This window comes from Epinephelus lanceolatus, chromosome 4, assembly GCF_041903045.1.
Source record: "Epinephelus lanceolatus isolate andai-2023 chromosome 4, ASM4190304v1, whole genome shotgun sequence".
NCBI lineage: Eukaryota > Metazoa > Chordata > Actinopteri > Perciformes > Serranidae > Epinephelus > Epinephelus lanceolatus.
The window spans coordinates 48079611-48095972 of record NC_135737.1 but is presented as its reverse complement, the minus strand read 5'-3'; the positions used below and the strand labels follow the sequence as shown (position 1 = coordinate 48095972).

At 41.8% G+C, this 16362-nt stretch overlaps 1 protein-coding gene across 5 annotated transcripts; it reads left to right on the top strand.

Annotated features, from left to right (window-relative positions):
• The first annotated feature begins 159 nt into the window (after window positions 1-159).
• On the top strand, window positions 160-15490 carry iws1 (interacts with SUPT6H, CTD assembly factor 1). Of its 5 annotated transcripts, XM_033631374.2 has the most exons (17): window positions 160-355; window positions 1850-1932; window positions 3004-3775; window positions 3891-3956; window positions 4719-4935; window positions 5114-5171; window positions 5248-5357; window positions 6210-6360; window positions 6445-6527; window positions 6696-6825; window positions 6937-7054; window positions 7128-7239; window positions 8021-8077; window positions 8923-8979; window positions 9106-9217; window positions 10556-10704; window positions 13406-15490. In XM_033631374.2, exons 1-16 carry the CDS (start codon window positions 313-315, stop codon window positions 10676-10678), a joined length of 2292 nt encoding a protein of 763 aa, XP_033487265.2. In that variant the 5' UTR covers window positions 160-312; the 3' UTR covers window positions 10679-10704; window positions 13406-15490. The 5 variants fall into 5 exon arrangements, with proteins under 5 accessions (XP_033487265.2, XP_033487266.2, XP_033487264.2 ...); XM_033631375.2 differs by lacking the exon at window positions 10556-10704 and having other exon boundaries at window positions 4722-4935; window positions 13406-15203; XM_033631373.2 differs by lacking the exon at window positions 10556-10704 and having other exon boundaries at window positions 13406-15203.
• The last annotated feature ends 872 nt before the right edge of the window (window positions 15491-16362 follow it).

Genomic DNA, 16362 nt, shown 5'->3' with positions numbered 1-16362 from the left:
ATATAAATAAATAAATTCTATTATTATTGTGAATTGTAATTGTTCGTATTAATAATAAAGTTTTTTGGATTAAAAAAACAACTTGCTATCTCGTCCCTGCGTGTCGACAGCACATCTGCGCATGCGTATATTACGGAAGTGACACCATTTTGGATCTCCGGGCTACAGTAGCTCGCTAACTAGCTGTTAGCTTTCGACAACGCATCGTTACTTTGATCGGGTTTATTTTTCCCGCTCTGATATCAGACGTTGACGTTACCGGAGAGCTTTCCGGTGTTCGGATCTGAACCTGAGTCTTTCTTCGTCTGAGAAATGGACGGAGAGGAGGACGACTTCATGTCCGCGAGCCACTCCGGTAACACACTGCTCTGCTTTGTTTCCTAACAAGCTAACAAGCTAACGGCTACATGTGTTGGTTATAAGTGGGTGTCAGGTGAAGTTTCAGGTGATGAACATGTCGGACACACTGTTAGTCACCATCTTATCAGCACGATGCGTGTGAAGAAGTGTTATTGTGGTGTTAGCATTAGTGCTGCTGAGAAACAACCAGGAAATGGGTCTAATTTTAGCCTCGGGAGCGGTGCGCAGGCGGATGTACAGCCCTGCTCATCGGTTGCATTTAGCCTTTAAAGTTTAAAACAAAATACAAAATGAAAGCCAAGTGTTTGATGGATAATGTTCATACAGCGTTGGGTAAAGCGGGGGCTCCAGTCCGACTTGAATCCGTCTGTAAGCCGCCTCCTGTCGGTTAGCACCATGCGGACAGAGCCGCTCTGGATAAGCAGCGTTGGGTTAAAATAGAATAAAAATCATGGACCTTTGGATATAAAGGTGTTGGCTGCATGCCGAATTGAAAAACAGACCTAAATATTATATCTACCAATGTTGTCTTGTTATATTATATCTTAATACTATGTGGTATTTACCCGTCAACCTTTAAATGCTTGATATTTGCATGGAGTTTGGTGTGCAGGCTGTGAAGCTGCCTGGAGTCTGTCTGTTTTTAAATTGAGTTTACCCACACATTAGACCCAGTACGGCTGCCGTAGATTGAGATAAAGTCAGCCTCCTGTGGACCAGGTCCGAGATCATCTACAGGATATTTACAACACAAGTGTGATGTGGGGAGCTACTGTAGCAGCACTGCTGGCGAATGACAACCATAATATTGTTTCTCTTTAACTTAAGGCAGGTTTAAAATCTGTGTCTGTGACATGATGAGCTTCAGCAGTGTTAATGATGATAGTAATAAACATGGGTCTGATTTGAAACTGCCGGTGAGTCAGTTAGCTCCTTAAACTGTCTTCTGCTGCCTGTTTTTAACCCGTCAACCTTAAAATGCATGACTTTTGAATGAGGTTTGGTTCACAGATTAAAAGATCCTGGTATCTGTTTGTTTCTTAAGAAGATTTTCCCTCTGAAAGCACCACAGTAAATGCAAACCTGTTGCTGACCCGTGCAGGAAACCACCTTGATACCCACATCTCAGTTTATTTTATTTTATATACTTTATTAATCCCTCTGAGGGTAAATTCAATCCAATTGGCTGCTGTAGATTCAACCAGAATCAGGTTACTGCAGGTCCTCCTAGTGTCTCCAAGCCCCAGACTCTCCTTCCTTCTCTCCCACGGGATGCCTTGTCTCTGCTGGTGTTCACAAGCTAATTAGAGATACAGAAAATAAAAACATGACAATAACAAGGGGTGTCATGGTCCAGTAGAACTGGGTTTCCTGTCTCATCTACACATCTTTCTATTAGAAAACTCTGCAGATGTTTGACATCAACATATCCTGTGTGATAACACTGAGATGCTGAAGTGTGTCACTGACCTGTTGTTGTGTCCTGCAGATGATGGAGGCGGCACGCCAGTTCAGGACGAACACCCGGCATCAGATGGCGAGGAGGCGAGGAGCGACGGACATCAGTCTGAGGTCAGAGCGAGGCAGCTTCACCGCCAGCTCAACACCAGCTCTGCATGTCGTCTTTATGTGTCGCAGCTTCTCTTAGAGCCTGCTTTGGGATTCAGTGGAGCAGAATGGGCAGAATATGACGGAGGAACCCAGCTGGGAGTTTTAATTATTATTATATTATTTGTGCACCAAAATATACCAGAATATTATAACTTCCCAACCTGGAGGTCAGAGCCTTCAGAGTCACAACATGACGCTAAAGATAAAAAAACAAACTTTTCTGCAACACAAAATTCTGTGAAGTTTTTCAGAACGTTCTCAAGACTTAGACCGGAGAACTTTACGTCTTCATGCCTCCAAAAACTGTTGAAAAGACAAAATGCAAGATGTAAACACAACTCTGTAGTTTAAAGAGTGAGCTCAGTATCTTTTAAACTCCCATGTTTTTGTGTCTAAGCGACTGACGTCAACAACAGTTTTGAAACTGGTCCAGTATTGAGAGAGAGTGCTGCAGTGTAACCACTCTGGGCATTTATGCACCGTCAGTTAGCGTCCATTGCAAGTGTTTGTTTTTGCCACTGACAGGCTCAGATTGTTATTCTAAGTGTCTGACAACATTACGAAAGGATCCCTACAGAGATAGAGCTTTGTGTTAAAGAGTCAGATCCTTTTTGTTTAACCAGAAACAGTCCTGAAATCACCATCACCAAACCCACCAGACTCCATTTGAATAAACACTCATTTTATCATCTTTAAACACACTTTATTCAAAACTGACAGAAACAAAATAAAACTCATAGAAGCTGCTTTGGTTCCTCTTTCAGCTGTTGCAACAATCACCAGCTCTGGTTTGGCTGAAATGAACCCTTAATTCCCTCAGTCAGATGTGACAGCACGGTGCATCCATACAGGCTTAAATTACTGTTTATTTGAATGGAGTCTGGTGGGTTTGGTAAAGACAATTTTAAACAACTTGTCGTTCAGCTACTTGGTAAAAAAAGCGAATGTCAACTAACCTCTGCCCCAAAACTTGAGATCTTTTTCTAAGTCTCTTTGATGAGACTGTGACTCTGACATTGTTTGTCTCAACAGGACGACGGCAGCAATGATGAAGACGCCCCCCATGCCATGAAGACCAGCGGGGCGGCCAGCGGCTCCGACAATGAGTTACACCGAGGAGCCGACAGTGACTCAGAGGGTGAGGCCCCCAGGCGCCGTCATGACGACAAAAGTGACTCAGACGGTGAGGCTGGCAGGGGCCGCCACAACGACGACAAAAGCGACTCGGAAGGCGAGGCCCCCAGGGGTCGCCATCGAGATGATGACAAAAGTGACTCTGAGATGGAGGCTTCACATCCCGCTGACAGCGATGATGATGACGACTCGCCGGTCAAACGCAGGATGAGCGGCTCAGACAACGAGGAGGAGTCGCCCGTCAAACACGGAGCTTCAGACAACGAGGAGGGGGGAAGGTCGCCTCCCGCCAAACGCAGGGGGAGCAGCTCGGACATGGAGGAAGGAGAGGAGAGGCCCAAAGCGGCCGCAGACAGCGACTCGGAGAATGAGGAGGACAAACCTGCGGCGTCCCCTGCCCGCCGGTCCAATGCAGACAGTGACTCTGACACAGAGACGCCTGCCAGACGTAAGGCGGCACAGATAGACTCTGACGAGGAGGAGGAGGAGAAACAGCAGGAGAAGGCGGAGGGAGGAGGAGGAGGGAAGTGGAAGGCTGTGATGCAGTCTGACAGTGAGGACGAGGAGGAGGAGGGAAAAACGAGGAAGGCTTCAGCAGGAAGTGATGGAGAGCAGCAGCAGGAGGAGAGGGAGCAGAAAGATGACAGTGATGACGAGGATGAGAAGCCAGGTACTGACCTGAGGCCAGCTGCAGAAACATCAGCCGTGCCTTTAAACCTGATTGGCTGCTGGCCACTGATTGGCGTCCTTCATGAGCTTGTGTTTTATTGTGTGTGTGTTTGCAGTGAAGAGGAAGAAGGCCATCCTGTCAGACAGTGAGGATGAGGATGAGGAGAAAGCAGACAAACCAGGTAAGATGACACGATCTCCACACTTGAGTTACATGCTGGTTGTTTGTAGGATGAACTGGAACACGAGGGACGCACAGATATGGATATTTACAACCGATATGACAACTGATGATTTCGCATTTGTATTTAGTATAACCTGTAGTTTGTGTCACCTGAGTTGAATCAACGCTGTAGCTATGTCGTACGCTACACGTCGACTGTAGCATCACATGGTTAGCAGTTATTAATAAGTTTACCAACAGTGTGGAACCTTTAAAAGCTCAGTGTTGGATGTTAGCCGCCCGCTGCTGCTAACTAGCTCGTGCTAACACTCTGGAGACGGTCCTTCAGCGCTGTGTGTGACCAGTGTCGGGCAGTCAGAGATCAGACCCTCGGCACCGTCCTGTTGTCGTCCTCTGGAGCTGTGAAAGACGTCCACACTGCAACATGTTTCGCCCTCCCGACAGCTGCTGCAGTTGTTGTTCTTCTCTGTGTCTATTGGCGGCTCGCAAACCAAGTTTAAAGGTACATGTAGCTCCGCCCACTGTGTCGGTGTGTAGATGCTGCCCTTGGCAAGTCAGTAGAAGCAGTCTGGCTTCATGTTATCGGCGTTATTTATCTGCTATAATTGTAATTATCGGAATAATGAGTACATGTAAAAATGTCCCATATATGGTCCCTGAGGAACACCAGACCGGACTCACCGTGTCCACAAACTTGTGGCCTTGTAGTTTGTCCCAGAAACGCTCCATCTCTCGGTCTCGTGTGTTTTTTCCTCCTCAGCAGTGAAGAGGAGTCGTGCAGTGTCAGATGACGAGAACTCTGACAGCGACGGTGGCTCTGTCGGTCCCGATAAGAGTCTGGCCGCCAAACTGAGAGAGCTCGGCTCGGACAGCGGGAGCGAGGACGACGAGAGGTCGAAGGCCACGGCCACGGGGAAGAAGGACGAGAAGGCGCTGTTTGGCAGCGACAGCGACTCTGGAGACGGTGATGAAGAGGAGTAAGTACTGCACTCCTCCCTGCGTCTTACAGTCGAACCTGTCTGTGACTTTAGGGACATGTAGAATATTTTCATCTGATGAAGCTCAGTCAGAATCTGTTGTTGCAGTCAGTGGAAACATTGTAGAACCAGAAGTGAACGCTGCAGGTGTGACCTTTGACCTCTGTGTTTCCTCCAGGAAAATGATCGCAGACATTTTTGGAGAGTCTGGAGATGAAGAGGAAGAGGAGTTCACGGTAAGTAAAACCTCCTGCAGACTGTTTGTTAGCGTCAAAGTCAGCTGATTAAAAACTGTCTTGTCTCCTCCTGCAGGGTTTCAACCAGGAGGACCTGGAGGGGGAGAAGAAGGAGTCCAAGGAGAAGCAGCAGGAGGTGGAGGAGGAGTCTGACTCTGATGAAGGAGTCGACCGCAGCGGCCAAGAGTAAGGAGGAGTCTCTTTATAGACGACCAGCCGGAGATGTGTTCAGTTTTCTTTTTTAATTTAACATATTTAAATGTTTGTAAGGTTTGTAACTTGAGATTTTCATGTTATATGATGTATATAAAATACTAATCATAATATTATTAAAATTAATTAATTAATTAAAATATAAATTAGAAAATAAAGATAAAATTAATTAAATCAGAGAAATGCTAATAGTGATAATAAGAATTAAGGAAAAAATACTTAGTTAAAAAACGATAATAAATAATCATCATCATGCTAATCATAAAATGTATTAATTAAAAATCTAAATACAAAAGATGAAGATAAATGTTAAAAATGAAATAGAGATAGTGATATTAAAGATTATGGAAAAAAGTAGTTAATAATAAAAATGATTAAAAATATAAATACAAAAAAATAATAATGAAGTAAAATAAAGAGATAGTAAGATTGATAATAAAAATTAATAAAAAAAGATGTGATGAAAATTATTCACATTAATAATATGTGAATTTTTTAAATTACTACTACTACTAATAAAAAAAATTAGATTACAGATATAACTACAGTAGAAAAGTAAAGATTCATCTGAATTAAAATAGAGCTGGTAACAGTGATAAAAAAAATCAAAGTAAAAAGTAAGAATATAATTTTGTCTCAGCTTCAGACTCCATTTTCTGATAAATGTTGTGAAGAAACTGAATCAACGAGCAACATCTTCACATGAAAACACTTTTTATTATATTTTATTATCATTTATTTCTGCTGTTATAAAACTGAAGTGTTAGAACAATGTCTAAGCTGTGATGTGTGTGTGTGTGTGTGTGTGTGTGTCTCTACGTTCAGCACCTCCTTCATGTCAGACTTTGACATCATGCTCGCTCGGAGGAAAGCCATGAACAGCAGGAAGCGGCGGCACCGCGACGGAGGGACGTTCATCAGCGACGCCGATGATGTGGTCAGCGCCATGATCTCCAAGATGAACGAAGCAGCAGAGGTCGGCCTGTCAAAATAAAAGCCTCACTGAATGATTTCCTGTCTGTGTTTCACTGTAATAACGACTGTGTGTTGTTGGTTACAGGAAGATCGAACTCTGAACAGTCAGAAGAAACCAGCGCTGAAAAAACTCACTCTGCTGCCACAAGTCGTCATGCACCTCAAGAAGTAAGAACGCCTCACACCTGTCAGTCTCCAGTGGTCCACTGCATCTCTACTCTTCACTGCTTTACGTCGGTTATTTCATACCTTTAGTTACTTTGATTATTAACACACAACTGATTAATGAGCAGCAGTAACAACAGTAACTAACTGGTGGTGGTGTTTGTCCCTCAGACAGGACTTGAAGGAGACGTTCATCGACAGCGGTGTGATGTCAGCCATTAAAGAGTGGATCAGTCCTCTTCCAGACAAATCACTGCCTGCTCTCAGAATCAGAGAGGAGCTACTCAGGATCCTACAGGAAGTGAGTACGCACCCGTGGAGGGATGTAACCATAGTGTTCCTTTATGCGTCGATAAAACTCTCCTCCTGATGAGTCTGTTCAGCTCAGTGTTTGACTGTTTGCTCTCTGCAGCTGCCCAGCGTGAGTCAGGAGACTCTGAAGCACAGCGGGATCGGACGCTCCGTCATGTTCCTGTACAAACATCCCAAAGAATCTCGAGCCAACAAAGACCTCGCTCTCAAACTCATCAGTAAGGACCGCTCTGTCTTTGAGCAGTGATGGGTGTTTTAAGATAAGAGTGTTAATCTCTGTCGTGTGTCCAGATGAGTGGTCGCGGCCCATCTTCGGCTTGACGTCCAACTACAAGGGGATGACGAGAGAGGAGCGTCAGCAGAGAGATCTGGACCAGCAGATGCCTCAGAGACAACGACTGAGGTAAAACTTCCTCCTGACAACGTGACACAACCTTTACCTTCCTCTGACACAACCCTCATCATCACTCTGTGGAGAGGAAGGAAACACACAGTCAGCTGATTTTTTTTTTATGTCCGCCCATTTCTGCCAGTGTGGTGAAAAGAGAAGCTCCTGTAAGACATAATAAGAAATATTAAGTCATTATATTTAGATACTCAGTCATTATTTTGAGGTACTGAGTCAATAAGTTTGTTTCTTTATGACTTACAGGATATGTTTTGTCATCATCACATCGGCAGAGATGAGCTTACGTATTTTTAAAAGTTCTTTGTTTAAAAACATCCTTAGCTCAGCTCTTTAATGAATTTATTTAAACCCAAACCTGATTTGAATCAGAAGACTTAAAGCTTAGACAGAAGTCAGAGTTCAGCACCTCACGAGGCTGATTATCGTCTGTGTGTTGATTTGTTGGTACCATGTGTCACCTGGAGACACTGCTGCTGTGATCAGCTGTTTGATGTGTCTTCTCCTGTATTTTAATAATGAATATTTAAACAGATCAAACCAGTCTGAGTCAGACACCATCATGTCCATGTGGAACAGTCTGGTGACCTGACCATGGCGTTGAGGTCTCGTCATTCTTTTCATCCTCTCATCATCACGCTGTGTTTTTCCTTCCAGCCTCTCCCTCCTTCCTCTTTGTTGTTTCTCTGAATCTCTACCTTCAGTTTTTCTCCTTTCATTCCTCTTCATCCGTTCCATTTCATCCCTCCTCTTCTTCCTCCCCTCCTACTCCCCCCAGTCAGCCTCAGAAGGTGGAGAGGGCGGAGGAACCTGACGTCTTCTCTCCACCAATCAGGTTCAGTCTCAAAACTGCATGGTGTCACTGCGAGTCCCGCCTCTTACAGACAGCTGTGGTTAAACGCACACAGTTTGGTTTATACGGACTCTCTGGGCGCAGCAGCTGAATGTGACGTGGTCACTTCCTAACACGACCACTGTCAGTCTCCGGCCGAGGCGCCCTGTGGCCTGAAGCTTGTGCTGTGTTTAGTGTTCAGAACATTATTTACATCTCTGCTCTGGTTGTGTTTCAGCATGGAGGCAGTGTGAGGAAACGTTCACTTGTTTAAGTACAGTTTAGAGGCACCTGTAAAGGGAAACAGCTTCAGCTGCAAGTTACCTCTTACAGATTCAGATTAATTATCCAAAAAATCAGTGGAAACAGAATAAATAGAAAGAAGCAAGACATCTCAACTGTGGTCAGCACTTCCTGTAAACCCCCCCCCCCCCCCCCCCAGTCTGTCAAGTATCGTGGGGTCAGTTACTGTTGATGTAAATCTGTCTGTTGAGACAAAAATCATGTTTCCAGGTGAGTTCATGTATTTAAAGCCGCGTTTCCACCGAGCAGTTCAGTACGGTTCAGCTCAGAACGTTAGGAATCAGCCGAGGTGTCGGGTATTTTCTTGTTGTTGCACTGAAATGCTGACTAACTGCTGTGAGGTGGAGAATGCTAATAATAGCATGGAGGCTCAGCTGGTGGTGTTTGTGCTGAGGCCAGTCTCTGTGTGTCTCAGCAGCTGTGGACGTTCAGCTCAGTCAGTGATTTCACCCACTGTATAATCTGTCCTGGTGTTAACCAAAGTGTCTCTCTGCTCCCCCCGTCTGTCTGTCTGTCTGTCTGTCTGTCTGTCTGTCTGTCTCCAGCTCTGGTGGTCAGACGCCTCGAAGAGACCTGGAGAAACAGCTGACCGGGGAGGAGAAGTAAGTTCAGATTAACACAGCCTGTTCTACTAGAATCACATGGAGGGTTCAGCATTATTATAACTGAGTACCACCTCCTCCTCCTCCTCCTCCTCCTCCTCCTCCTCCTCTTCCCCGTCTCCACAGAGCTCTGAGACCAGGTGACCCTGGGTTCTGTGCCAGGGCTCGGGTGCCGATGCCCTCCAACAAAGACTACGTGGTACGACCCAAATGGAACGTAGAGATGGAGTCCAACAGGGTGAGTCTGTTTTTACTCCTCAGTCTCCAGGTGTGAACTCACCTGTAGAGGCTGAGAGTCACCATCAAAATATAAAACACAACAAAAGAATCTGAATTTAAAGGATGACGTCAGCATCTCTTACCTGTTTATTACATCAACACTTAGTAGGTGTTCATGTGGAGGTTATTATTATGAGGGGGAGAAAGCCAGGTGGGAATGTGTGAGACAGGAAATACACAATTACTTCTCTGGTTGAATAAATATTTGAGTAATAATTATTATCAGAAACAGAAGTACTGAAAGAACTGTGAGAAATAAAAATGAGAAGTACGAAAAGAAAAAGTTTGCATTATGCTACAATTGTGCTAAATATAAATGCAAGAATTAAATAAGAAGGGTTTTGTATAGCTGAATTAAAACACAGATTATGTTCAAGTTGGTATTGTATATTGTACAGTATTGCAGAGATGAAAATATAGATAATAAATAAATCATGGTTATAGCTATCTTAAATCATAATTATAAATATATTATAAATAATACAATATAATAGCAATATAAATAATTAAAAATATATAATAAATATTAATAATTATTAATGTGATAATCATAAAATAAATATATAAATAATTAGAACAAACAATGATTATGATAAATAATTAAAGAATATAATTTAATAATACATATAGATAATAGAAAACTAAATTAATACATTTATGATAAATAATAAATATTATAACAAATATAAATAATTAAAACTAAAAAGAACTAAATTTATAATAAATAATATATAAATATATAATAAATAATAAAGATAAATAATTAAAACAAACAAATAACAAAAATCTAATTAAGCTATAATATAAATAGATAAAGTTATAATAATATAATACATATGAATCATTTTAATAATTATAATAAATAATGTTTGAAATCCATAAAATATTCATAGATAGATAAATCTGTACTGCCTGTATTTCAGTTGAGAACTATTTAATTTATCAGTGTAGAGATATTTTAGTGGACGTCAACATGTAGAAGTGATTCACTTCATTTTCACATAATAATATAAAAACTGCTGTTGTTGTTGTCATTGTTATAATAATTATTGTTATTGTCATCATACCTATTGTTGGTTATTCACATGTTAGAGTTGGTATATGAAATCATATTTCTGCAGTGTCGCTCCACAGGGTGTTAAGGTGTGTAAGTTGTCTCAACTTCCAGTAATGACAGAAATGAGAATGAAAAAATTCTGTTAAAAAAAAAAGACTTGTGGAGTCTGATTCTGGTATGGAGGGCCGTCTGCACACAGGAAGTGAGGTGTTCAGCTGAGCTGTGATTGGTCCTCTGTAGAGCTATAAGAAAGGCATCAGCCTGCTGGAGAAGCACAAGCGTCGCTTTGCAGAGAAGAGGAAAATGGGCCGTCCGCAGGGAGCTGTCAAGATCAGCATAGAGGGAAACAGAATGCCCCTGTAGTTCCTGCTGTTGGCCTGTGGGGGGCAGTAAGTCCTTGTGCATGGTGTGACAGGCGTCTGCGGTGATGGTTCAGTTAGCTGTGTGAGGTGTCTGCAAAGAATTTTCCCTCTGGAGAAGACGCGCTGCTCTCTGGAGTAGAGCGTCTCTCTGCGGGCAACCATCTTTGTCTGAAAACTGACCTCTGACTTCTGACTCATCTGTGACCACTGGGACCAGCACTGATCTAACTTTCCTCCATTAAGTTGAGATGTATCCCCTGACCCCTCCCTTCCGCCAGCACGTACATTTCTAAAGTACGTTTCTGATCTGAACACACTCGCAGTCCTGGTGCCTCTTTGTTGTAACATGACATCATCCAGTTCTGCCAATGAAAAACAAGCAGGTGCCCGTTAATGGAGGATCACTGTTCATATTGTAACCTTCACATTAATGACTTGTTACTCAGACTGGACCTATTTATTGTCTCACCTGAACCAAAGCAGCCTGTTGGGTAGTTTTAACCCTTTCAGTCTGACAGCCTGCTGACTCATGTATTATTGAACTATTTCGCCTCAGCTGTTGTTGGTGTGTGTTTGGCTTGAATTGTCGTCCTCTTCCTCAACGGACACACACACACACACACACATTGATTAACAAACATGTTGGGGGGGTTGAGGCTATGACTTCTGGGATGCTTGGTGACCTCTAAGGGTTTAAACTCTTCCCTGCATGACCCTGGAGACATGAGTTGTGCTGAAGGCCCTGTCCACACATACGCAGATGTTTCTGAAAACAGATATTTGTCCACATAACGTCCATTTTACAAAATATATCCATCCACACTAAAATGCAAAAATGACTTCAAGCGATAACAGTTTTCCTCAGTTTTTTCCTCTCGTCCACACAAACTGAGTTTTAGGTCACTAAAATGGAGGTTTTTAAAAACGCCCTCCGAGGTGCAGGTTGTTAAAACTCTTGGTACCTTGTATTAGGGGTGTAAATCAACAGTTTCATCAAGATACCAAAGTCAAAGTCCGCCATGATATGAGTTAGATTTGTTGTTATTCAGGGGCCTACAATCGTGATGAAATAATATTATCTGCCCATTGAACACAGTCGATTACAGAAGAAACTGCCTCCTTTTTCTTTTGGATATAAAAGATAAAAACAACACATGGAAAAATGTAAATAGATGTAATCGCTCAAGTGCAGTAAAGTTGACTTCAAACTGACTCCACTAACAATAAAACATCACTTGTTTCCTAAAACTAAAAGTCGACCTGTCTTAAAGTCCTGAAGACAAACGTCTGTCTGAAAGTCCTGAAGACAAACTTCTGTCTTAAAGTTCTGAAGACGAACTTCTGTCTTAAAGTTCTGAAGATGAACTTCTGTCTAAAAGTTCTGAAGACAAACTTCTGTCTTAAAGTTCTGAAGACGAACTTTTGTCTAAAAGTCCTGAAGACAAACTTCTGTCTTAAAGCCCTGAAGACAAACTTCTCCAGCCATAAAACAAGACCATTTTAAAAAAGTCTCAAATTTAGCTCCGTACGAACTTCAACACAGGTTCACAAATAAAACAGTTGTTTTTTTGCTAGTCATACTCAATTCAATTCAATTCAATTTTATTTATAAAGCCCAATATCACAAATCACAATTTGCCTCACAGGGCTTTACAGCATACTCACTGTTAGTTGAAGTCTCTGCATCTCCTGACAGAACAGCTCTGTTGAACTTCAGCAGGCTGAAGTTCAACAGAGCTGTTCTGTCAGGAGATGTCACACATTTTTTGAGTGGAGCGCAGTTGAAACAGCAGCTGACGTCGCTGAAGAGAGAAGTTAGCAGAATGAGATGATCGTCCAGGCAGGAAACGTTGCGTCGTGTTTTATCTCGTAACAGTATTGTTTACGTACGCCATGTGTTCTGTCTGTTGACCGCTGTTTTTCTCCGAAATCCAAAATATTTCCACGCTGCTGATTTATTCCTGAGTAAATAACATTACCTTCATCATCTTTTCTCTCAGCTGCTGACAATCTGCCTGCTGCTATTTTATGGTGACAGGCTATCAAAATAAAAGCATTTCCTAAAGATGACGATATGGATCAATGTTTTCCCATTGCATCGATGACATTGGATCGTTGATCATTTGATCAGTATATCGATCCAGGTAGCTGGATCGTTATTTGTATCCATGTAGATGTGTAATATATCTTAGCTTTAAGTCAAAACTAGCAGGGGCCATCACATGTGTTAGCAGTTAACAAAGTGGATTTTATTATGGTAGCATCACATTAGCTTTACCTCAAAGTGATGTTAACTGTTAGCTTTATCTCCAAGTGCGTAATACCACTACTTGATGGCTCAAAAAAGCGTCCAAGAATGAGGACAACAGGTCTAAGTTCAGCAGAATAAAGTATAATGTGCAGCCTAAAATCTAATGTCCTCATGAGGGGTTGAGGGTCGCAGCAGGTAAAACTCAGTTTCTGTGGACGAGAGGCCAAAACGTAGAGGAAGATATCAGTTTTCAAAAATATCTGCATACGTGTACACGGGGCCAAAGAGTGATGAAACACTGGCTAAAAATACACTGCTGTTAAATCTTTATAAAACTAAAATCTCTAAAACACGTCACAGATTTAGTGTTTCATCACTTTTTCCTTTTTTATTCAAAGGCGGAGATGGTTAAGCGCACAAGACGACCCTTAACGTGTCGCAGCTTTCTAATCCTATGTTTCTGTTGTCTTCCCGCAGGGTCCGATGAAGAAGGGTATGTCCCGTGTCGATAAACAGATGCGTAGATTTGCTGACATCCGCCGCCTGACGAAGCCGGGTCACGCTGTTAAAATCAGCGTTGAAGGCAACCGGATGCCTCTCTGATTTTAACCTCCATAGTTTTTTTTTTGTTGTTGTTGTTTTTCTTTTTAATGTGTTGCTTCCTGAACAATCCCTCTGTTCTCCTGCCCTCCCTCCCTCCTCCTCCTCCTCAGGTCCAGCTCGCCTTACTGAAGGGCTGAGGTCAGATCACTTTGACTTGAGTCAGAATGTGAATATCTGCTGTAAACTCGTCTGGTCTTTGGTTAAATCATGTAAAAGCTTTCAATCTAATCCACAGAATGATAGATAGCTGCTATTAATGTGAACTAGCATTCAGCTATGTTCATTTTATCTCCCACATTTTATCTTTGGCTCCAAACCAACTGGATTTACAACATTAACTAATGTAATTAGCGTTACCTAAGTTAAATGTAGCTTTCTCTCCAAGTCCATAATGTTAGCTAATGCTAGCTTTACATCTGTGTTAACTAATATAGCTAATGGAAGTGTTCAGCTGTGTTAGCTATATTTAAAAACGATCAAAATCTATCTCTCTAGTCTCTGTTACAGTCAACCAGTGTTAGCATTATGTTAGCTTTACCTCAAAGTTAAGTAATGTCAGCAGACAGCCTTATCTGCAAGTCCATAATACTGTCTAGTGTTAGCCTAAGCCAACTAATATAGCTAATCCTAGCAGTCAGCTACAAAAGGTAAAAACTAGCAAAATCTACAACATTAGCTTATGTTGTCACTTAGCTTTGTTAGCCTTATGTTAAGCAAGCAGACTAGCAAGAGCCATGACTCATTCAACTCCGTCAACCAGTGTAAGCATTACGTTAGCTTTACCCCAGAGTTAAGTTGGTTAGCAGTCAGCCTTACACTAAGTCCATAATACTCGCTGGTCTTAGCTTTAGCCAACAAATAAAGCTAATTTTAGCGGTCAGCTACATAAGCTGTGTCTAACAACTAGCGAAATCTCCAACATTAGCTTATACCGTTATCTTAACATTAAGTCATGTTAGCAGTTAGCTTTATCTTTGAACCTACAGCCAACTACTATAGCTAATGTTAACAGTGTGCTATGTTAATTTTCTCTCACAACATTAGCTTATGTTAGCTGTTAGCTATATTAGCACTAGCTCCAAACCAGCTGGGTCCATGATGTTAGCTAATGTCAGCTTGACACTAATAATACCAGTTAGTTACATTAGCTTTAGCATTATGGACTTGAAGATAAAGCTAGTTTTATAATTTTAGCTAATGTTATATCAGCAGTTATCTACATTAGCTTTAGCTCCAAACCAACAGGGCCCTCAATGATGACTAATGTTAGCACAAAATGCCAGCAAATGTGAGCTTTACATCCAAGCTAACTAATGCTAGCAGTCAGCTACATTAGCTCTTTCTCAAAACTAGCAAAATCTACATTAGTTAATATTATCAGTTAGCTGTGTTAGCCTTAACTCAAAAGCAGTGGGTACATTAACGTATGTTAGCAGTCATGTTAGCATATGCCAGCACTTTATTTGCTTTACCTACAAGCTAACTCAGTTAGCAGTCAGCTACATTAGCTTAACTCTTAACCAGTCTCATCTTTGACCCTGCTGGTTCAAAGTAAAACCTAACGTAGCTGATCCAGAAATCGTTTCAGTGACATTTTGTGAGTATTTTGTCCAAAGCACCGTCACATTTTCTAAAATTTCCAACATTGGATTTGAGAACAAAATCTTCCCTCATGCCCTTTTTGTTTCTGAATGTGAAGGTGTTTGTGTTTTGCTAGTAGGCTGGACAGACCTCTTCCTCCTCCTCCTCTTCCTCTTCTTCCTCCTCAGTCTTTTTTGTCCTCTCTCTGCTCCCATAGCGGCTGTACAGAAGTATGTAAAGTGTCTGCAGGGCTGAGTTCACACAGGTAACACAGTGGGCATCAGATCTCGATGTGTGTTGACTGTGAATCGGCCTGTGTGTGTGCACTGTGTTCTGAACAGGTGATACTTTTCTTAATAAAGCGACAACAGAAACTCACCTCTGCCCTCTGAGTTCATATGTTTATAATAAATGTAATAATAATATATGTTATCCTTTTCCTGCATGATTGTTTTTGTGTTTGTGCCATACTCAACATTTTCATGCCTCTGCGCCAGCGTAGCCGTAGCTGGAGGCAATATGTTTTCAGGTTGGCCGCTCGTCTGTCCCATTCTCGTGAACGCAGTATCTCAAGAGGACCTTGAAGGAATTTCTTCAAATTTGGCACAAACATCCACTTTGAACCACAGATGAACTGATTTGATCTTGGTGGTCAAAGGTCAAGATCACTGAGACATTGTGTCCACTTAATTTTGTAAACTCGGTATGTCAAGAACACCTTAAGGGAATTATCAAATTCGGCACAAACGTTGACTGATTAGATTTTGGTGGTCAAAGGACACTGTGAACATGGCATCTTAAGACCTTGATTGAATTTTTTTTTAAAATTTGGCACAAACCTCCATGTTGATTCAAGCATGAACAAATGAAATTTTGGTGGTCAAATGTCACTAAGACCCTGCGTCCATAGCATTCTTGTGAATACAGTATCTGACACCTAAAGATAATTTTCGAATTTGGCACAAACGTTCACTTGGACTCACAAATGAACTGATTAGAATTTGGTGGTCAAGGTCACTGTGACCTTGTCTGTCGCATTCTTGTGAACACGGCATCTCAGGAAAACCTTGATTGAATTTCTTCAAATTTGGCACAGACATCAACTTCGACTCAAGAATGAATGAATTGGACTTTGGTGGTCAAAGGTCAAGGTTAATGTGATCTTGTGTACGTTTGATTCTGTGAAAACAGTATCTCAAGAAAACCTTGAAGGAATTTCTTCAAATTTTGCACAAACATCCACTTTGATT